The 24,700-nt window shown below is 35.4% G+C and overlaps 1 protein-coding gene across 1 annotated transcript in view; it reads left to right on the top strand.

Annotated features, from left to right (window-relative positions):
* Nucleotides 1-728: 728 nt before the first annotated feature.
* Nucleotides 729-24,700, top strand: part of LOC128203073 (receptor-transporting protein 3-like) — a 42,810-nt gene continuing 18,838 nt past the window's right edge. The window contains exons 1-2 of the mRNA XM_052904334.1: nucleotides 729-810; nucleotides 1,226-2,197. Of these exons, the coding sequence (XP_052760294.1) occupies nucleotides 1,632-2,197 (566 nt within the window). The 5' untranslated portion in view covers nucleotides 729-810; nucleotides 1,226-1,631. The remainder of the gene's footprint in view (nucleotides 811-1,225; nucleotides 2,198-24,700) is intronic.

Raw genomic sequence — 24,700 nt, 5'->3', positions numbered from 1 at the left:
AACACGTTTATAAAGGCCATATTGATATAGATCATATATTAATCTGTAAGGGTATTTCTAGTCTATCAAATTTATACAAAAATATGATTTCCATATGGTAAGTTTCTGCTTGTTTATGCATGGAATATGAATTGTTTCGGAATTCTATATGATAATACTGTTTTAGACGGAAGCTTTCCTTCAACGTAAGAGTAAGCTTTCAATGAACAAAGTCTATGGAGATGAACTAAAAACCCTATTAATTTTAATGCATTATCATATTTAACGCTTTTTACCTTAAGGATAAAAACATATGATATTTGTATAGATGAAAAATAATATTATCCTTCATATATGAGGTTTTCAATGAATAACAACGTGGCCACTAGATAACCCACTTACAATAGCGCTAAAACTTTGCTTATGTTTTTATCTGTGCACAGTAAATTGTCAAAAACCATATAAACTACAATCTCGAAGTTTTTGTTTGTTTTTATCATTAACTTCATGTAGATTTTATATATTTATCTAACATGTAAAACACTGACAGCATAACAGCCTTCACTTTCATTATTCCTTTAAATATCATATCTAAGCTTAAACTTAATAAAAGCATCGCTTGTCACTTTAAATCGTACAGTAAGGTAGGCATGAATGTATCATGAACTTGTCTGCAAAATCATCGTAGTGTATCACCGCGATGCTGGTATATAAGGTGACATTCGGGCAAGTGTTAAACATCGCCGGCTGCCGTACATGAAGGACTTCTTGTTGAGAGTATAGTATATATGGTTGACAATTTAAGATATATTAACTCATGAATGAATAGAAGTAAGTGAGATTTCATGAATGTTCATTTGATTTAGATTTTTTCTCTAATTGGTTACAAGTGTTGTATGCATGATCGATGCGTGCTCGTTTGCAAAAAGGGCTTTTTGTACAATTGTTAAACCTTTGACAAGTTCAGTCATAATAATACATTTAAGTTAAAGTCAATTTTAATTGTTACAAATTTAATTTAGCTCGCGGCGACAGTTGCATCTAATTAATTAGAGTTAAAATAAAACACCATCAGTTGCAACTTTTATTGATGACATCGATACGGAGCATTTATGGTTACAAAGCGGAAACCTGACTTATATTGTATTTAGTCGTTGAACAGTCGTTTTCTTAAGATATTGTACTGATGTTGCAAACTGATGCATTCTTAACATTGACAGTACAAACAACCAACTCTCTATTTCAGGCAATATTTTGACAGTCTCTGAGGTCGAATGTCGTTGAATATTTGAAGAAAATCGACGCAATATTTTGACGTATCTTAATAAATTGTGAAAGCCGTTATCTAGGCGTGTTTACATTGAGAGGTCAGCGTGGATCTATGAATGTATTGGCGTTGTTCGCGAGTTATCTTCGGGGATACCCAGTGAGCATATATTAAAAGAAGAGACTTATATGACTTAGGAGGACACCAGAATTTAATTCAGGCAGAGTGAAGTGGTTCGGACAATCTGCAAATATATTTAGTTTGCAATATTGAAAAGTGGTACTGCGTTAACCCGTTAGCAGTGATTACGGACGGACATTAACGGTCAGGAAGTGTTTTAATAAAAGCTAAGGGGTGACCTTGACACCATCATTGTCAGCGGACTATGCACATTGTAGGATCCGATATGCTCACGCTCGTACCTTCAAACGGAATGACGTCCGCCGCACAGACGACGTCGACGATCTCACCAACTATGGGCGGACTTCCGGCTGGGCAGCTTAGTGCCTTTAACTTCGGGGCCCTGCAGGCTGCAAACTTAGGCTGCTTCCAGGGGACTTTTAATGGGTATCCCCTCAGTGCAATCCCAGCTGCGCTTAACGGATACGCATTCACAGGACTCCCGGCGACATGCGGTCTATCTGCGGCCAATGGGTACACGTTTACCGGTATACCAAATGGCATGACTGGCCAAACATTACCTGGAACGCCGACGTCAACAAGCTCTTGCGGCGTTCCTGTATGTAACAGCGGTCCCATGACCGGAATCACTATTAACGGTGTCACCATGGCTCCGCCTACTGCCCTTACGGCACCGGAAATGTACGGACTGCCGTCGACGGCCACGCAACCGAGCACAAAGTCTCCTAGCAGCTCCTCCACGACGTCTTCTGGCCCCGATTCTCCCGGAAGTGGAAACTCAAGCCCGGCTCCACTGACACCAGCGCAATCGTAAGTGACAGCAATTTATAATACATAATCTCATAATATATTATTAGTTTTCCTGACCATACAACACAAATCGTTCATTCATTGATTTGATTACGTAATAGTGGCAATGCTGGAGTGGTCATATCAGATGGATAACACTTAGCAACCAAAATATGAAAGTTGAATACCGACAAGATTTTCATAAAAATACGATGTATAAAAAGTTCAATTTAATTTATTTCCTGATAATTTGTATTTTTTATGCGAATCATGTTAAATTATTAATTTTGACATTGATACTTAAGTATATCAATTATGATACGAAGAACAATCGATCATTCTCGTATCATGCATAAGGTCGTTACGAACTCTCCTATATACGTAGGTTGTGATGGGGTCGAGGTGATTGTACTGAACATACGTTTAACATTACGATACGATGTGTGGATTTGCTGCATTATTGTATTATACCATGATTGAAGGTGGTTTCTTATATAAAAAGCCATTAGGCTCATAATCAAATGTATCAAAGGCAGATAAGATGTACAGAACGTTAACTGAACTACGATATTAAAACACACTAATGTCCTGCATTGACATACGAGAATATATAAAGAAACTGTATATACTGCGGAATTTGTCTACATTAACGCTATTAAGTTATTCGATGACTTTATACTGTTTACCTTAATAATTTGACACATCATCCATGTAGCTGTGATACGCAAAGTACTTCCTCAAAGCTTGGGACGATTGTGCGAATAAAGTAATCTTTAACAAAAATGCTGTTTGAGGTGGTTGGGGGGGGGGGGGGGTATTCAAAAACCGGCATAGCATTGCTTGCTCGCTATCATTATTGGGCTAGTATACATGTTTATAATATACACGTGATGAGTTTGTACCTGTATTCTTTATACTTGTCATAAACTGGTGCCTATGTCGCGGGCTAAAAGCAAAAATGTTCAAGTGACATTTAATACAGAACCAGACAGATCCCAAGCTCACTCTTCTATGTAAACTGTTGACTTGCATATCATTCCCAAGTTTTACGTTTATCTCTAGCACTGAGACGTTCTGATTTATTGGTGCTTCATAGCGTTCACAAGCATCCTTTCGGTGAACGAAGTTGTCATAATTATACTACTTAATGTACGCAGTATGCTATATTTGTTTGCAGAGGATGTTACTCTATACGAACTTGGTCTTATATTACATTCGCCTTGATTTTAGACAATTTTGATCGTTTCATTTTATTTCAATGTCTATCCGGCTGGTTTTATGTTGCAGTATCGGAGATGGTGAAAGTATATGTTTGGGTATGGTTATGTATATGGCGGACTCAATGCAGGACGGTTGTTATTCAATATATATATATCAAACAAACGTTGTGCACCATCTCTGACTAATATTACCACCTGTGGTTCATGCAATACAGTATACAAGTCAAGATTGAAAGTCATTTTTTTAAACCTTTTTAGGAACTGTGTTCTCAGACTGATGCCAAACTCTATTGCATGAAATATGCTTTAATATATTTTACAAATCTTATTACATTAAACCAATCACATATTGTCATTACCAACGACATTTAAGTCCTTGAATAGGCCGTTTATAAACCAATTAAAGTTGATGTTAACTCACCTCAACTCTTTATACATGAAATGATTATTAATTTTAACAGTTCTTCATGTATAACTGACATCATAGTTTACAGAGCATTGTTTCAATTAACCAAATTTCATATATTTTATTGCAAAATCCGCAAAAGTCGACCTATGATGTCATGAATTAATGTAGTTGGACGACCTGTCTCATAAATTACTTGAAATGATCATAAAGTGCTGTGTTATATATTACTTGTTTAGTCCTAACTAGCAGTTAATTGATTAAAGGGACACCCTCATGTTTTGGCACCCATTTTCCCCGTGGTAATACATCTGAATAACTCTTATATTATAACTATATAACTCTTTCATACCGAAATTGCAGAAAAATACACTTCTTTATTGGGAAATAACAGTCAATGAAAAAATAGAAAACTGACAACAAACACACACGCCCACAAGGACTCACACGCAAACTTAAGGATAACTTCACCTTTAAGCCTTTTGTTGAAAAGCATTACTACGGCTACTCAAAATACAATATTTAAGCATATATATTCAACATCTGTTGAAGGCTTCCTGCCGTCAATATCTTAGTTTTAACACTCTTTATGATTTGCTACGCTTAATTTCGTCATCCAAAAAATGCATTTTACAAAAAGCATGGGCGAGTCTCTTTAATGGCCTAAAGCTTTAATGTTGCCGACAATAAATTCAAAATATATCTTCGTTACGCTCGAAGTCAGTATACGGCAACGTGTGTTTAGTTTTTGTGTCACTTGGTGTCTAGACTTTAAAAATTATGCTTTGGAAATAACAGATTTAAGATTCACTAGTCAACGGAAAGATAAAAATGATCGTAGGCTGTCAAAGGAGCGAAACTGAGGATGCTGCTCGCTGTAGGACCTGCCTAGCTACAGTAATACGCCTCGACCGAAACTTTTTCTTACATATTATCAGACGTTGCTTATGTGTTTCCGTGTACACCGATAGTCCACCAAAAACAGGGTTATATAAATACAAGGTTTCCATTAAGAATTTGAAATTATGAAGTATGAACTGCAATGCCCACAAATTGGAAGTTCAAGTCTCTCAAACACCAGAATTTCCATCATTTTCTCCATTAGTGTACACTTGTTTTGATACGACATGGACATGATGCAAATCATCATGCCGACAACAAAACCCCACCGGGCAATTTAACGATGTGCCATAAGGGCCATTGTGATTTCGCCCTTTTGCAAAGGAACACATACGGGAAGGGACGAATACGCGTAGGAACGAATACGCGATGGGACGAATACGCGAAGGGACGAAGACAGCAACGTACGTAGGCGAAAGAGCGAAAGGCGCGAAGACACAATGGCCCTAACGGGACATCATAGTATTCTAACAGTTTATTTCAATTCAAGACATAAATTTAACATTGGCATGAGGTTTTAAAGTTTTAGAACTTCCAAACTTTTATCTTCGTAAGTTTTATCCAAATTGTCGGAATGTTACTGTGTTTCAAAGACTTACATAAGGAAGTTTTAGCCCGTTTCTGGAGAATAATATACTTCCGTACTTCCTTTAACGGAAGCGCTGTATATAGTCTAGTTCCCGCCCAAACCGCAGATAAATAAAACATCAGTGCAAGTGCACTTGTACTGGGACACCATGATAAAAAACATTCAAATGACGGCAAACTTTCCTGCTTTTTTTGTTGATTGGCAGCAGTTCCGCAGTTTGATATTCATGGTTGATAGAGACAGTTTCTTAGAATTATATCTGCGGTTAAAACTTCATTTAAAGTAAATAAATACTTTACTTTTTACAATGGTTGACACATTGCGACGATTAAACCACTGGTTCACTAACCGCATTGACAGATAGCAGAGTGTCCAAATCGTTTATAGCGTACTTATACGTCAGCAGCCAATTGTATAAAACCTTGATAAGTTGTCCACAGGTTATCTATTGGCTAGTTGTCTCATTTAAATTATTTGATTGGTCAATACTCATTATTGCATAAATACTGACCAATCAATGAACATTTTGGCTAACTTTTACCCAAACCAAAGAGTTGTCCAGTAAATTGGCTGCATGTGGTTAAAATGGCTACAAACCATTTGTTGATTTCGGTCTTCTCGAAGACTTGTATGAGAAGCATCAGGGAGCGTTACTTATTATTAGGGTTTATAAAATGAAATCCACAATGACGTTGAAATGTGTGAGGACAATATTGGAACATTGTCTTGATGTATTTGTATAAATATTGATATTTTTTGTTTATTTCTTTACTGTGTGCTCTCGTTGTCATGAATGATGACTCTCAACTATGTCATAATCATACCAACACCTAAAAAGAACTGAATGAGTGACTAGTAACTTAAAACATTCGGGTCGTTCAAAACATCGGTTCCCTCGAGGTGTTGGATCGGTCCACGTCGTCCTCGAGCGATCGCAGTTTTACTGTAATATGTTTTAACTATTACATCAGCATTTTTATAAGTGCATGATTTAACAAGTCTGTGCCACCTAAACCATACATCTGTCTATATATCCTTGTCTATGCCAGCATTTTGATCACATGCCAAGATGATTTTGTCCTTTCTAATATTTTTGTTTCCTGTATGAATAGAAGAATATAGAATGCAAATTGAAAGGCTGCGGTTTTCCTGTGCTCAAAATTATTCATAAAACCGCGACCTAAAAAACTGATGTTGTCAGAACTGTCAGCAAAATGAGAGGTAAATTTATAATTTGTATTAATCACCAACTTTTTTATCATCAAACTAGCTTATCCGGTGTTTAATTCTTAAACATTATACCTTACCGGAAACCAGACAGCCGTATCGTATGTAGTAATTTCAATATTTCTGATATTCTATGTGAAGGTCTTCTGCTAATGCATCCGCTGTAAACCTAAAACACGGAAATCACTCCCCGGTTCATTCATAATTTATAAACTGGTATTGTATTTCAATGATTACAAAACTAATATGTTGTATAGTTAACTATTAAAGTACTGATTTAATCATTACTCTAGGTCATGAAATATTATGTATCACAAGTATACGCCTCTTATTTCCGCTCCTGTAAATATCCATCCATACAAATGTGACCTTGACCATCAGAGCCGTTTAAAGTTTCATTATGTTCGTGTCGTATTGTTATGAAACATATATAAACGATTGTCATTATGTTTTATATTTATTGAAATGCAATAGATTGTTTTAACTGGCCATTTTTTGTTTTCCCGGAGAAAATGGGGATTAGATATTTCTATTTCCATTTTGAGCGTTTATTCAACAATATTTGATTTCCATTACTTACTTGCGCAATTTGTCCTGACTCAAACACTTCAATAGGTTGCGCTTTATTGTATTTTAATGGAGTATATATACCATATTATAAATATATGGCCAATAATACAATGAAAACTACAGGGACATGCCCTGTAGTCACCCATTCAAATATAAACATTGACACACACACATGACAAACGACTTCACTTATCTTTGAACGAAACTTTTATCTTTTAATATTCTATCTTGCTGGAAGTGTTAAATCTCATTTTTGGTACTAATTTTCAATTTATAAAATCACAGTATTCTATGCAATGTACCTTAATGAAATCAGCTATTTAAGCTAAAGAAAATTTTCGATAAATCGGGGCCAGATATGCATTTATACACCATTTTAAACGAATTTCATTTGTGCTATGAATATCATGCAACGCAGTAAGAATGTTGACCTAACAGACGACGTGTAAATCTTGCAACATCTTAATTATGCTTGTCTTAGCAGTTAATCAAGCCACATATGAACATCCAGTGCCTATTAGTATGCTAATTATAATCAAATTGTGGCCCAAATTATACAGTCTGCCATGATTAAATGTCATTTGTGAGGTACGACCCCTGCAAATCATTTGAAATACTTTATGATTTAAGTCGTAATGAAATCGCTTCTTAGTATCAATTATTTATACAGCGTTGTTTCTTCATAATGCAAAATCCCAGTATACTGTCAATGTATCCATTTTCTTATTACAAGAGCCTTTTGTTTATACCAAAGTTACTACTGAATGAAAAAACTTGAACTGCGCATAAATGCTCGTTGTCGGATGTGCTACACCTGTATCACCGTTACGAAGAACAATACATTCACTGTAGCATACATTCTCGTCATTGCACATACGTTAGACGTAAGGGTCTCTGTGCCTGTCACATACTAACGTCAACGTTAAAGCACTTCCGTATACAAATACGTACAAAGTTAGAATACTTGTAAGGCGTACCAAGTTGATCAAAAGTTACAATATGCCCAGTGACCTATTACATATAGCTACAGCTGTATATGTACTTATAGTTGCTGCTGTGTTATAAAGTAAAGCTATAGCTATATATTTACAGCTGAAGCTAGACATTTACTGCTGAAGCTATATGTTTACAGCTGGAGCTATATATTTACAGCTGTAGCTATAAATTTACTGCTGAAGCTATATGTTTACAGCTGGAGCTATATATTTACAGCTGAAGCTATATATTTACTGCTGAAGCTATATATTTACAGCTGAAGCTATATATTTACAGCTGAAGCTATATATTTACAGCTGTAGCTATAAATTTACTGCTGAAGCTATATATTTACAGCTGAAGCTATATATTTACAGCTGTAGCTATAAATTTACTGCTGAAGCTATATATTTACAGCTGAAGCTATATATTTACAGCTGTTGCTATGTATATTTACAGCTGTAGCTCTATATTTACAGCTGAAGCTATATATTTACAGCTGTTGCTATGTATATTTACAGCTGTAGCTCTATATTTACAGCTGAAGCTATATATTTACAGCTGTTGCTATGTATATTTACAGCTGTAGCTCTATATTTACAGCTGAAACCATGTATTTACAGCCGTTGTTATGTTTAAAGCTGTAGCTGTATTTACAGCTGCTGTTATATGTTGGGAGTTATTGTTGTTGAACATTTTAGCCAGTTGATAAGCCCAACATGTAAGTCTCATCGCTTGGCAAAATGGACATTTTGAAGAAATACACAATGCGACATACTACTCGTAAACAACGTTGAAATTTATCATACAAATTGTAGATAATTTAATGATTTGGCATGCGAAACTATGGAGATACACTTATATTGAAAGGCGTTTATAAATATAAGCGAACAATGCTTAGCTGGTTACAAGACTGACACATTTCTGAACTTCCGTCCTTGGTCAGGCGCCTCTGAATCATGTTATACATCGAAAACGTAAAGGTTAACACGTGTATTCCCCGGAATAGGCTCGAAAACATGTATCAGAGGGCTTACAACATCTGTCCGCGGTCCGTTCAACAAGGCTCAGGACAGTAAACATCCCGGTCAAATACCGAACAATAATGTTCACAGTTGTTTGAATTATAAACATTTGGCCTATTGTTAACGTCATTCTTGTTAATTTACAAATCTGTACTCGTCTAGAACATTTAAGTGCACATCTGTGATCTGCAGTATTTCTTAGGTTCCAGATATCTGTGTCAGATGTTTCTGCTTTAGTTGAAGGTTAGTTTTAGCTAAACACATTATTCAATTGTTCACCATTTAAATTTTAAAACGAAGTTGTTAACAACGCTGTTAACTTTATCAAAGTATTGAACACCCGTCGACTTACTCTTCAATGTATTGAACAACCGTCGACTTACTCTTCAATGTATTGAACAACCGTCGACTTACTCTTCAATGTATTGAACAACCGTCGACTTACTCTTCAATGTATTTGATTTCACTAAGCGTGCATTGCATTGAGCTATAATTGGCAAGAATGTTCAATCTGAATGCTTTTTTAAACTTAGTATCATTGGAAGGGATATTGGTTGATTATAACCAATATGGAAAATGAATGAATAAAGCTGCAAAATATGTAAAGTTATTGGTGTTTGTGTGTTTGTTCTTCAGTTCAACTGAAAACAAACGTGAAATGGCATATATTGCAATCTTTCAATGCCAAAGGGCGTATTTTGTTACTTATTTCCGATACACGTTTTTGAGTATTTTTTCCTACACATAAATCGCTTCAAATGGTACCAATATTTGCAACGCCTCACCAAAACTATCTTTCACACAGAACTGTCCGTTCATGAGAAGTTCCATGCTCTCAAATCTGTCGCGTCTAAGCATTAGAACAGACATGCGCTCAGACAAGCGACCAGTCAGACAATGGAATGTAGTTATTCTTTTTTGACTTACTTCCTGCATTTTGTATATTTATGAAGACAATTAATACTATATTTAGCATTCCTCTCCATCAAAACAGATTTATAACTTATTTTAACATATGTTATCCGTTGCATTTAATCCTTGCTTTATTTCAAATTTATGTGGCGCTTTTGACGCTTAACAAACTGTTTAAACCCGGTTCCGTATTCGCTCACAATTTGAGTCAGAGGTTCAGACTTACAATCTGGAAAGAGATTTTTTAATTATCATAAATTATCTTTAATATTGTCAATTATTTACATAAATGTTAAACATGGTATCTGCAAGTTTAATGGCCAGTTAAACTAGTATTGCTCTTCTAATAACAGTTAAACATTAAAAGGAAGACGTTCAGATTTGAGTCTCGGGTTTAAACTCAGACTCAAGTTCCAATGAAAACGGACCGTGTAATGTAAGGAGTATGAGCGAGAAGGCTGAATCTGCTTCATTATTTCATTTCCCTTAGAACACTTTGGCTTTTACCGATCGTAATTCTGCATTGATAAATACGACATGAGTTTACTTGGGGTTTCAACCAGATTTGGTCGACTCAACCTCACACTGACCATGTTGATTGCATGCTAATATAAGTTACGGGGCTAGTAGCAGACCCGCTATGGGATATACTGGGCGCAGGAAATCATATTCGGATTCGAGCGAAAATAGACAATGGCGTTGCGCCATTTATGTTGAAGGCGCAATATTTGCTAGTATGGTCATGTTGATTGCTAGTATGGTCATGCTGTTTGTTGACTGTTATGCACCAGTCAATTGTAACCACGGCCCCCAGGTCCGGGGGTATACCGGGGATAGCCGGGGAAATGGGCCGTGTTTTTACCTTCCTGGTGGCCGCGCAGTGCCGGGTGAATGCGGTGGGTTTGTCTTTGAGCCAAAACTAGCGAGAAATGGACCTTATTTAGGGCATCTGGTGGGAATTTTACCAGCAGTTGGTCCCCGCAGGACGGGGATTTTAACCGGGCTTGGCTAGACCGAAAGACAAAGTCCCCGCTATTCCCCGGACCTGGGGGCCGTGGTTACAATTTACTGGTGCATTATGACCATGTTTAATGCTATGCTGATACTGATGGGTTTTTTTCCTCATACGTAATACAGCTAAAATGACAAAAAAAGGTTCACGGTGAAAGCTCATGCAACCGTCTGTTTGTGAGTAAGTGGTGTTTATGTAATACGTAATGCCATTTTTCATTAACTCGCGAAAAGAACTGAGACTGGCATATTTAACGTCATAAATCAAACTGATGGTGTAGAAAGTATTGCTTAGACAAATGGTGCCTGTCAAAAGTCGTGTACCTTTTTAGCAGATATGTATATTGTTTACTGAAAGGATGCTATTAATTTAATACAAGAGAGGTTTTGTTTTCAGTCCTGTATATACCACAATGTGAAGGCCAGACTGAGTTGTTGGTTGGATGTTTAAATAAGTAGATTTCAAGAATTTCTTGCAATTTTGTCATCGAATGGTTGCATATGGTCAAGTTTGTCTAGAACCTAGCAGCATTAATTGTTTTGGGTTGTCTGTAGGGTCGAGTGATACGTACGATCAGTTGGAACCCTTTGCTTCTATTATTTTATTTCACAGCAACATGTGAAAGATGCTCTTAAACCACTCACAACATGGCCATGACTTGCTACTCCACAACTTTAAAAGATTCAAGATTCAAACAAGTTTATATTGGCCAGATGAACATTCTAACATATCTACGAGCACAAACTATGTGTTTGTTTTGGAATTGAATGGACTCTGGATGGACTCTGGTCATTCTTTTGACCGCTTGACCACCAAACTACAACACCAACGCCTGAAATTAGTCTTACATCTGAATACTCCATACACGGTCAATTAATACGCAATTGTATTACAGAGGCTATTGATAACTTGTCTGAAAAGATATATTTCTTGAACAAACTGCCTTACTTTAGTTTGCTTTGTCAATGGGTCTGCCCTTGTAGTTCTATTTGAAGGACAAAACAATTTCGCTTTTGATATCGTTCTGACTCTGAAAGGTTGAATGGTCTGTGATATGGAATGCCCCGATATCTGGACTTGAGAGGCACCAGTGGTTTGCCCCAATGTGTCAAAGTAGTTGTCCCCACTGGTCATCCTGTGGTCATCCCGCTTATCAAGGGACACTTAAGATCTACCTTGGCGTTAACCGTAATGTTAGCACATCGGGATACCACAATGAGATTAAGAAACTTTGATGGCAAAAGTGTGAGCGAGATGGACAGCTATAGGTACTCAATCGTAACAACTCGGTTATCTCCGGCAAGCTTCGGGATAGACATATATATCGAATAATGGCCGACGTGTTGCTAGTGTTTGTTCACAATTGCAAATAAAATAAATTTATTTCAATAAAGTTTTAAAAAGAAATCGTTAAAAACATTCAATAGGTAGGTGAGTCACTTTTTGGATGCACAACATTTATAAGTGCAGTAATCAAAATCAAAATAAAGAAAGAAAAAAATGACGATAATATTTAAAAGAAAGATAACGATACAATAAAAATGACTGCACGTTAACAATGGACGCCTGTACATACTCATGGATTTAATGTCAGGACAAGTAGTTCATGATTTATCTTGTCAAGTATGCCAATAATCCCCGTCTTAGAGGAACCTTCATGATAATCCTGCCTTTCCAAAACAGGGATAAAATTAATATCGCGGTTCAACAGGGAGATAAAATAGTAAAGCTTCCCGTTGTGTTTGGTCGATAGAGTCAATATACATCCAATATATATCCAATATATATCCAATAATGTATGGGGAACAACAGGGCCAAAAACTTACTTACATCTTTCTTTGTCTTTAGGGCATTATCACCAAAAACAAAACCAAAACGACCCTAAACTTTGAACTACTCAAAGCGACAATCCTTGCTCCCAGGTTTGCTTAAACTTAACATCCAACGCCTCGTGGAGGTCGAATTCATGCTTTACCATAGGTTTTACTTTATTGTAATTTTATGATAATTGTTTGCAAATCAATAGTTGATTTTTTAACTTTATTGATAAATTGATGGATTGGAAACTCGACAATCTGAAAATCGATAATTATTACAAACAACGTCTGAACGTTTTTAATAATTCAGAGATACATATTATACGTTATTTATCAAGTGTAACTACCCGACTTGCTATCATAACTGCATTAGCGACCTTGTTATGTGCAGAGTGATGAAAGGATGTCTCGACCATATAACTCGAGATAAGCTCGTCCCAATTCCACAACTTCTTGTCCGTCGTGACCCCAAAATGTTGACCAACTTTATGAGTTGAACGCATTTTTTTTTTTAATATCATATTTAGGATTTATATATAAACGCATTAAAAGGTAAATCCTACGTTTAGTGCTTGATCAAACACGATTCTGAGACTGTATGATTTGAAGGAGCCAGTATAATTAGTCAAACTATATTACAGCCGAAACCGGTTGGCTCGAACTCGCTTAGCTCGAATTCCTCGTTGGCTCGAACATAATGGACCGATTTCTTTATATTGAAGGTAAGCACTCCCGCTTGGTCTAATTTTTTCGAGGCTCGAGGTATTTTCGCGGGTCCGTGGGAGTTCGAGCGAACGGAGTTCGACTGTATTACATAACATCAGACAACGCATACAGTTTAATTGACCGTCAATGTGAAGCTAAAGCTATCAATTAAGACAAATCCAACTGAATGCCAGGTCGATATTCTTAGAGCAGAATGGATAGAGGGCATACCATAGTCTAGATAAAACATGACATTGTTGAAACAAATCGAGGCGGAATGTTTCGGTTGCTGTCATTAAAAATATACACCGTTGTTTTCCACAGAGGTTCCGTGCAAATTTGCCTTGTTAAAGCGTTTGATACGGACAATCAGAGTTTGTATATCGATGTCTTAACTTTCAGTTTGAGATAACAAAGCTGTCGATAATCGTACAAACATTGCCACTCGTTTGGATTGATTGTAGTGCTAGGGGTGTAGGTGCATACGGCACGGAAATCGTTATTATTGAGGTCGAAATCAAACGAAACAGACTTGGTAAAAACAGTTTTAAGGTATTTATTGGACGTGAAATATTGAAAATTAAGAAATTTCACGTCCGATTAAAGTTTCAAAAAGAACAAAAATTGAAACTGCCTAAACCTTTTCTGTAATATATTTTCGGTTATTTATTTTACATTTAGTAATAGGTAGGAAACTTCTATTTCATATGATACAAACATTATAAAAATTATGGGGTCACAAGCCATGAACGTTTAACATGATCGTGAATGGTTTGATGTAATGAAAAACGCAAGTGTAAATCGGATGCCTTAACAATCATTGCATACATGTCCATCATTGATACACATACGATTGCATTTTAAACTGTCAATACACCAGCGATATTGTACAGCATTGAAGACCCTCAATATATTTTGCATTCTGATAAGCCCCAAAAATGGCTTGGTTAGGGTAACCTCATTTTTAAAAACAGGTAGGGTAGGTAGCAATCTTCTGTATACAGCTTTAAAACTGACTATAAAAGCGGTAGGGTCGGGGCCTATTTCCTAGGTAGGGTCGGGTAACTCGAACCAAATGATTTTTTAGGTCTAAGTACTAAATAGACACCGATTTTCACCTTTAAATGTCTTGTTGATTATTTTGTTTGACATGCACAATTATAAGAGTGTTTCTAGTTCCCAAAGTGAAATGCATTGTTTGTTGTGGTTTGAAAAACTAACTGATTCTTATGTCTTTCACAAAGGTTAATAATTGGAGACGCCCCGCCATGTCAAGGTAACGAGTGGCACGTGTTAAACATGCAGTATCTTTGTGCGTTCGCATTCTGACATGGAAATATATAAGTACAGGTATTTAAATTGCAAATGCACGCCCCTCTAACAGCCCACTGAAGCTCAATTAAATAACGACGATTTGCCATGCTCCAATTATAAAGGACGTTGATAACAGATGCTTTAGAGATATCTTTTATAGCGGTAGATTGTTTAAAATGCCGCCAATTCTACAGGTTAGGGTCTTTAACCCGTTAAAGTTATATTCCATGTCCTAGACGTTTCATGTATGTTGTTCTCCAGTATAATGACACACAGCTGAAGTATATGTGTTAACAACTGTCTTGGACGTGGTCATCATAAAACTTCACAGGCGCCCTGCATGTCATCGACGACCGTAAGACATCAACTCGTAAGCGCAAGAATTTCAGTTGAATAATATGTGAATATCAGAAATAGATCAAACATCTCAATTTGTAATTCTAGATAATTAAATATTAAAACATGTTTAATTACAACCGTGAAGAAAAAAGCTTTGAAAAATAGATCGTTCGATGCGCTGTTTGCTTTTCGTATAAAGTAGGTGTGTAAAAGGATTTGGACTGAGGATTTTGAATGTTTAAGATTGTATTTTTCTGAACGTTATTTATGTTTCTTGTATGTCTGAAGATGACATATCAGTTTGTAAAGTCCTCAGGTAAAGCTTGATATAAATGATTTGTACAAAACCGCTCGAGGAGGCAAAATATATGATATCAAGAATTCTTGACCTGAATATAGTACCATTAACATGTCATTGTCTTACTATTTTTAGACATTTTGAGTTATTTTTAGCAGTATTTAATATGTATTTAAAGCATATCATTCGAATGTTTAATTGACCTTAAACAGACAAGCCGTTATTGTAGTATATAGTCTGTACGCTGACTTGGTCATTGGGTCATTTGCTTCACATCTGTCTGCTTAAGGCGATTGTCTTTACTAGTTATATATCAGAAAGTATACAAATAGTATTCTTTAATGTAAAGTTGGTTCAAATGTACTTATAGACGTTGCTCTTGTCAGTGATTAGACGAAAACCGAAAAGTACTCTAAGTACATATCAAACATGTAGAAGCATCGTCTATCAAATTAACGTTCAAGAACTTACATTATAAGTAAACAGCCTACCCATCTGCACTTGTTTTTACGAACGGCACAAAGATGAATAGGTCACGAAAAAGATTCAATAGAAGCGAGAACATTTCTACATGTATATTATTTCTAGAACGAATTCATAGTTGGCGATCCTTATGATTTCTGGTCAATATAAACACATGGTCAGTCCGGTACAGCCTAAGGGCTTTCATTTCACAGTTGATTTTCGTTGTCCATCTTCTTGACCACTGGATCTGGAAATGGCCAGTTTTTACCGGTTTAAACTGGTCTAACAAGTGAATAAAGGTTGGTTTTTGATATTAACGGTCAGTAAGCAGGGCAGAATTATAAAACAATAGGTCGAGCAACAATGGTCACAGAGAATGTGTCAGAGAATCTAGGCCTCCATGTCAATAAAATAATTCATCTGTCACACATGTAATTGGCTTATTAATTATTCTTATAAATTCTTCTTCTCCTCCTCCTCTTCTTCTTCTTCTTCTTCTTCTTCTTCTTCTTCTTCTTCTTCTTCTTCTTCTTCTTCTTCTTCTTCTTCTTCTTCTTCTTCTTCCTACGGAACACTAATTGTAACGAAAATGCAATGTCTCATCGCCATCCGCTGTGCTTGATGGAGTTCATATTAATCGCCATCATTAGAATCATAAGCAAATTTGAGCGTTATTAGCAAGAGTGTCATATTTGAAGAATAACAGAACACACAGAACATATCTTGCTCATTTTTAGACCAACAGTATGGGTTAAAACGTGACAGAACATTTATCATATGCACCGTAAAAATATGAACGGTAACGTCAACTGGTTATGACAGCGTTTGACGCATGTAAAGTTAACGTATTTTTTAAGTACTTTACATAGCAATAACAACGTAAAAAATTAATTTAATGCGGTATATTAAAGTGATATATCATTTTAAAGGTTACGTCATTACAAACTCAAATATGCACATTTTTTCAAAATCCATCATTTTGACAGAATTATGGCCCTTTTAATTTTACATTTTTATCAATTTTTCTGCCAAGTTTACATACGAGGTCTTTTGTTGCACATTTTGCATACAAACATTCCATATGTATTGTTACACGGTAAGCTACCACATGATGGAGATGCAACATGCTATATCTTGTCACAGTGAGTGTTCACTCCAGAACATTCATTTCGTCTGTATAAAAAAATAAAGAAGCAGAACTTGAACGCTCTGTCTTCGTTACGATCACGGGCTCCCCCATGCATCCCCGCAATCCGCGTGTGATGATTTTTTAAAAGATAAGTTATTGATCAGTAATACGAAAGTTAAGTGTGGCGAAGATTTGAAACTTGGCGTACTTCATTTCACCCCGGTAGACAATGTTTTCATTTCATTTTTAAAGCTGCATTCTCACAAATAAACCATTTTTACAACTTTTTTTTATTTTTTTGTCTTGAAATGAGCAAATTTGTGCGTAAATATCAGTAAACCAGTGATATAAGTCTGCTGACAAAAGACCAGATGGCAATTTTCATATTTCCATTCGAAAATTAATGTTCTATGGCAAAAAGCGTTACTAACAGAAAAATGCATAAAACCTCAATTTTTGAACTTAAATATAAAAACCTGCGATCTAATTTTGTCAGCAGTCTTATATGACTGGTTTCCATGCATTTTCGCATAAAGTGGCTCGTTCCAAAACAAAAAACAATTGTCAATACGTTCAATCTGTGAGAGTGCAGCTTTAACGCGTTAAGTACTGTATATCCTTTTGTTGAATACATAGAATCTTATTATGAAGGACATCGTCTTTTGAAAACGAGGACCTACATAAAGACACAGGAAGACAATATACACGGTCAATGTCAGTACTGGCGAACATTATGACAAGATCGTATTGTTATAAAAACAGTTTTTTGTTTATCATGAATTGAAGTCATGTTCATAACTGGGGCACAGCGGAAAGGTGATGATATATGATATAGTATGTTTGTTATAGTTACCGGTTATGGTAATATTGTGACGGTTCGTTCACCGGATAACTTACAGCCTTACAGGGCGCACTTCCGGTGATTTATTTAAATAATTATATTAGATTTTGTTTAAAGATTATACAGAACATCCTCTCCATTTTGTAGAACATAATTATCATATACATTTTATCATTTTTTACATAAATCGACGTTATGTAATTTGCTAAATTCGCAAAATGTCCGTAACTTGAAAAGGAAAATGCAGCTGTTATTAGCCTAACCTTAGAACTATCAGAATGCTTGAGTGAGTTGAAGTTAATTAAAACATACAGCGTCCCCGTGACACAGAAATCTATTGTTCATTTCGCTTATTCTAATTAGTGTATACGATGTCGACTTTGGAAGTTATTGTATGCGTTTTTCTAGATAATGTATAACTTTATATATGCATCATGTAGCGAAATTGAGAAGACAGAAGTTTAATAACAAAGGGAAACAACTCCTGATCTGTTTTAGTGACATGTGTTCATTGTATTACTTCCCTTTAACATTCACCAGCGCATCCCTCCTTCCCTCTTATAAGAGAAAACTACGCATTAAGGCTTACGCAATTCTGTTAAACACTTCATGTTAAGCCAGAATCCATGCAATGCATCGTCGGCAACTTAGATACTTTCTTCCGTTACACTTCGTAGCTTAGTGTAGGTCGGGGGTATCCGACGATAATGCTATTACGCAAAATTCAAAACTATTTAGGGGATTATATTTGAAAAGACAATTGATATTTGCTAGTCATATGCAACATGGACTTTTTTACGTTTGGGAATCTCGGTCAGTGTTGTAAGGAGCCAACCCTGGGAACATTTGCCTCTTAACATTTATATGTATGTTATTATATATTATGTCTTACTACTTAGTATGCCTCCACATTTGAATTGTATTATTTCAACTTCATGGTCATAAAATACATTAATTTAACTAAATTGTTACTCACTAAACAGTTACCACACATGAAAAACTGTGATTACCTGTCAGTGTCATCATTTAGATATAATCAAACGTTCGATATTTTAAAGCATCCATAGGCGGTCAGGGAAGAAGACGTTATAACCGCTGAAAAACATCGCTTGAGCAAACAAATCAAACGCACCGCCTTTATTGTCTAACCAGATCGATTAGGGTATATAAACATGGTCTGTTTATATAGGCAGTCAATATTGAAGTCCGGACAAAACACTTGAAACGGCTGGTAAATCGTTCATGACTGACACAGCTACCCCTGTGTACACATACGGAGTATTTGAGTTTTCTCTTTGAAGAAAAAAATCTTGTTTAATGTTTTATTTTCTTACCCAAGTGGTTACAAGTTTTGACACTGTAGGTCTTCTGTTCACCGCATACTTCCATGTCAAAACGAACCCCAGACAGGGTTCCATAACACTGAAAATGAAAGCCGTATAACCAACATAACATTGCAAGACCATGTCAACGATTTCGCTTCATTCGTGTTATATAATTGGTACTGTCCAGGACGGAAACGATGACACATTTTATTTTATACCGTATAGTAGATTGTTCTCATTGTTTGAGTTAGTACATTCATTTATTCTCATATCAGAACGGGAACCAGTAGGCAGAGCTCTTGCCGCGTAAAGAGTAGTGTGTGGATGTATTACATGGTGTTTCAATATATGCATGCTGTTTATTGAACGCTGTCTTTGAAAATGTGGTTAAAACAGTCGGTTCACCCATCATCCCAGCTCGTGTTGAAAAGCGTATTAATCGGCCGATCGCTCAAAACTTCCATAAAGTAGTTAACGCTGTTAAAATCATCGTTGTTAACTTCAAAAGGTGAACAAGTTTGTGATATGCTCATATATCTAAACATACAAGGTTCAGCTGAAGTTATGTAGCAGTGACTATTTTAAAATTAACAACGATGGTTGTAACAACGTGTTTTACTTAAATAAAGTTCCGTCGTACAATCGGCCCATTTATAATGTACACAGTAACACCAATATCGTTAATAAGTTTGTATTATACAAGAAAACCCAATGAAAAAGGGGCTCGCCAAAACATACGTTCGAATACTGGCATTAAGTGTAAATATGTCATCCACAGTAAATGTCAGTACAATTAATACATGTAGTCAAAATGCCAGTTGAGACACCCGGTATCAATGTTGAACAGAAACAAGTCAACTCAAAAAATGATATTCGTCAAGACAAAAACGTCGGTTGAATTTTATGACCGTGATTGAACATGAAGGGATGTTTTCGTATAGTAACGCAACATGATTCTGACCCAAGACTTTTAGAGCTATAACATACAATAATATGCCCCTACCTCTAATGAGAATCATGCTGTGAAAATGGAAAAAGAACTATGGTCCAAGAACGATGGGAACCCTTCGCATTACTTCTGCAGATAAGAAAAGTAATTTCAACTCTCCAAATCTCAACGCGTGAGGTAAATCCAAAACAAATAGGTAAAAAAAAACCTGGTATTGATCAACCAACAATTGACAGGGGGAGAATTTTAATGATGTAATTTGGAAAGAAAATGAGTTTTCATATTTAGTTAAGTTTCACAAAGGATTGTTAGTACTTAATTCTGGTGGCTAGCGACAATCAAGGTTTCTCGTTATCTTTGTAAACATTTGCTTTCCTCAAACAAAATGAATTCCCTTAAGTGGATGACAGTTCAAACATTTACTTACGTTCTATTCTTATTTAATTGTAATCGTTAGTTACATTTATATTGGTAATTGACATGATTTAGTTTTAATATAAAATGGTTACTGTCTTCGAGCAGAAGTATAGCCTGTTCCTTTCATCCCCATAATCTGAGGGGCAATCGTAACAACTCGGCCATTTCCGGCAAACATCGGTATAGCTGGATAATGACCGAGGTGTTCCGATTGAATCTGAGATTTTAATAATGATTGCTTTCAATGGTAAATTGAATTTATTTAAGTGTCACTCTATTATTATTTTGCTACATATATGAATGAATTCAACTTTAGACAGTATTAAAGTCTCAATGTAAAACAAAAACAATGATTCCCATTTGTGAAGTTTAAACAGAATTCAGATTATTGAAGTAACTGTTAAATTCTTTAAATAAAACGGTCCGCTGAACCCTATATGAACAACTTATCATCACATAACAATGTAAAAGATTGATAATTGTCAAGTTTTAAACAAGATAGTATTAAGTTTTAATAATTTTATATGCCGATAGTTTTGTCACAAAATTGTCCGCATTTTCCGAAATGTGCAAGTGACTTGCTTCACTTGGCGATGTTGTACGCGCTTTAGTTTCTTCCCTTGGTACTGGGAAGAAGCTGATAGGAAATTCTCACGTTTTCACACATCGATGCATGGCTTATCAGCTATGTAATGAGTGTCTTTCTTGTTTTACTGCATTCAAGTCACCCACGTACATGAATATAGGTCCACCTATAATATTATACTTCCTTCAATAAGGAGTGGTTAGAGACTTGTGCGAAACAAGTGATCATGCTAGTTTAAACTTAATTGTGAAACATGCCATAACAACATCATACTAATCATTCTCGTTGGCATGTTCTGACGCGAGAGATTGCCTACGTGGCCATGTTAAGCCGGAGTACCCGGAGGAAACCCATTTGTCCGGGTATGAGTGACATGTCGCTTAAATTACATACATGTATATAGTTTGATTGTGGAAACCTCCAACTTTTCTCTAGCAATTCGTGTGCAGATGTAAGTTATGTAGCTGACTGTTTACAACCAACTTTAACTGTGTTTGTTGTTGCATGTTAGTAAAGTGGGTTTTGCTCAAGTTCACCAAACCCCTTCATGAATGTTAAAACCACAACATAATATTAATTGTTGTGTTCTTTTTCTATAAAACATGTTTGTCTGGTAAAAAAAACACAAGCTAATGAAGGACTTGAATCTGGTCTCAATATAAGACACCATTAAGAACAAAAACATACCAACTGCGTATAAATAAAGATGCACAATGTCGTCTGAAAATACGTCTATACCAACCGGGGAACCTCGGTCATTTTCAATAAAAAAAAACTTATACGTGTATATTTATTCATGGTTTACAATGTCATAAGTATTTACTCTGCAAGTAGATCGCGTAGTAATTTCAACTCCAAAGTTTATTGTAAGGATTTTACAGTTATGGATTAATTATTAATGCAATAATATACTTCATTTGGGAATCAGTTTTAACTTTTTTTAAAAAGATACACGTTAAAACACTACAATTGAATGATATTAGTGTTACAAATTGTACGAACTACTTCTACTAATGCATTGGCTTGCATCTGATGTTGGTTTAGATGACAGACCGAGGTGTTCTGATTGACGTATATACATCCATAAATAAACGCCATTTGCTTTAATATTTTCATGGTCATGAAGACTGGCCATTCTAGATGTAAATGTTGACTGTTCAAGATTGTTATCCGTCTCATTCATTCATAGCAGCATCCTCCTCATCATTACTATTCCACAATCAGCTGCATCTACCGTCGTCTTATCATCAGCGTTTACTTCTTATGATAATTTATGATGTGAAATTGATAAACACCATATTTACATATTTATACAGCTAAGTTGACATCCAGACATGTTTTTGGCTATCTTTATTTAAACATAAAAATACGGTGCGGTTATTCGAATATATAGTTAACCTGTTAGAGAATATAGGGCGTTACTGTGTCGATCTGATTTGAATAATTAGATTGCGAAATTTAGAGTTTTGTATGCAACTGTCTCTTTTGAGGACAAAATCTATAAGAAACTAATGCGTTGCAAAATTCTTGTATTCCGTTTCGGCATTACATTTTTATCTTTGTAGCGGATCACGCATGTACAGTGTACAATTAAATACACTGATTGCATTTACATTCGTATACGACCTTATGTCCTACAACTATTGTAACATAAATGTTACAATTTTGTACAGTTCAGTTTCACCCTTCAAATGTTGTTACCAATAATTGTATATGTATATCATGATTATCTCCAGCGATGAAGGAAATAAATATGTTGTGTCGAGTTAAATTAAGTTGAGTTAATTGCTCGTTCAACATTCATTGTAAGATTTTATAAGATATTGAAAACATATCCAAAATAGAACAAAAGTTACATAAGCAACTTGTAGCAGTAGCAGCAGCAGCAGCAGCAGCAGCAGCAGCAACAACAACGACAACAACAATAACAACAACAACAGCTACAACAACAACAACAGCTACCTCAACGTCATTAAAAAAATAAAACAAAAAATATCAGCATTTGTAAAGAATTCCATACGATGTACATGTATGCGTTAAGATTGTGAATCAAAGTTGTTTTTGTTGTTTGAAAGGGGCACAGTCTAGGATCTGGTGCACCAATAATATTTTGTATGTGTTTTTTTCATCATTAAAGTCAAATAAGTAAAACATGATCATGCATGGACATACTTTTTTCTTTGCTAATAGCAAGCGTAAACCTATATTAAGCTCCTTTTATCTGCACAAAAACACTTGTTTTACATACACATAACTGAAAAATATATTTCTAACGTTTGAAATAAACTACAATTACAAATCTCGAATGCAACCTATTGAAATCTAATGTAATGAACTGAACGGGTTTCTTGGTTCAAAATTCGTTACAAAATGAAAAGGTTTGAGTGTATGGGATTATTATTATGTGACAATTGAATACTTAATTGAACGAATCTAATTAAAAATGTAATGTGTTTTAATACGATTCAGTTGTACAAGGCGACTGGTAAAGAAACGCGTATCGTTTTTCATTAGTCTTTTTATACAGTTAATTCATATCTGTCATTTTATTCCCACAGAACACTACAGTCTTTAGAGCAAAGTTTAAACTTTAAAATGTTTATCAAAGGAGATATCTTTAAATACGAAATCTAAAGTTTCTAAAATTTCTGCATGTGTTGTAAAATGTAGCTGCTTATAACGTATAGCACAGTTGTATTAATTATATACAGACTTCAGTGTTATTAGTATTTTTTTTTTCGAATTCCTTTTGCATTTACTTCAAAGTTAACATTATTAAAGTTAACATGCGTATAACGCTCAAGCATTTCATCAAGGCGACCCCGGGTTCGATTCCCAGCCTAAGCTCATGTGAGTTTTATTAGTGGTCACCAAGCCGGACAAATAGGTTTCCTCCTGGAACTCCGCACCCACCCCTCTCCCTCCCCGCGTGCCAACGAGGGCGATTAATATAATGTTGAAATAACCTGTATCACTATTGTTTATAATAAATCAGTTTAAACTAAAAACACATTATCAAATCAACATTACTAAATATAATGTTAATAACATTATCAAATATAATGTTGACAGCATTATCAAAATGTACATTAACTATGTCAAGCATAACAGTCTCGAATATGATGTTAAGTTCATGATCGAAGTCAAAGTTAGTACTTTCAAAGTTAACATTAAAAAAAAGTTTCACTATTCGACCGATTTTCAAATATCTCAACTCGACTTAATTCAATTAACTCCATTTGGCACAAATTATGTGAATTCTAGTATCACGTAGGTCTACTAGATTTTAAGGCTCTTTTAAGATTTGCTCATATTTATTTTCAACAAACGGTTTCTTTATATAAGGTCAAAGGTATCTAAAAAGAGTCCTGAGTAGACAACGGTGAAGAAAGGAAGAAAAAATAGGGCAAGCTCACAGTGAAAAAAGAGAGAAAATAAACTAAGTTTTCAATGTTTGAATTGGGTCTATGATTACCAACTTGAAATATATAATTTATACTAAT

Source organism: Mya arenaria, chromosome 9 (assembly GCF_026914265.1).
Source record: "Mya arenaria isolate MELC-2E11 chromosome 9, ASM2691426v1".
NCBI classification, from domain to species: domain Eukaryota; kingdom Metazoa; phylum Mollusca; class Bivalvia; order Myida; family Myidae; genus Mya; species Mya arenaria.
Note: the sequence above shows the minus strand (reverse complement) of the source record. Positions and strands in the feature narration are given on the sequence as shown.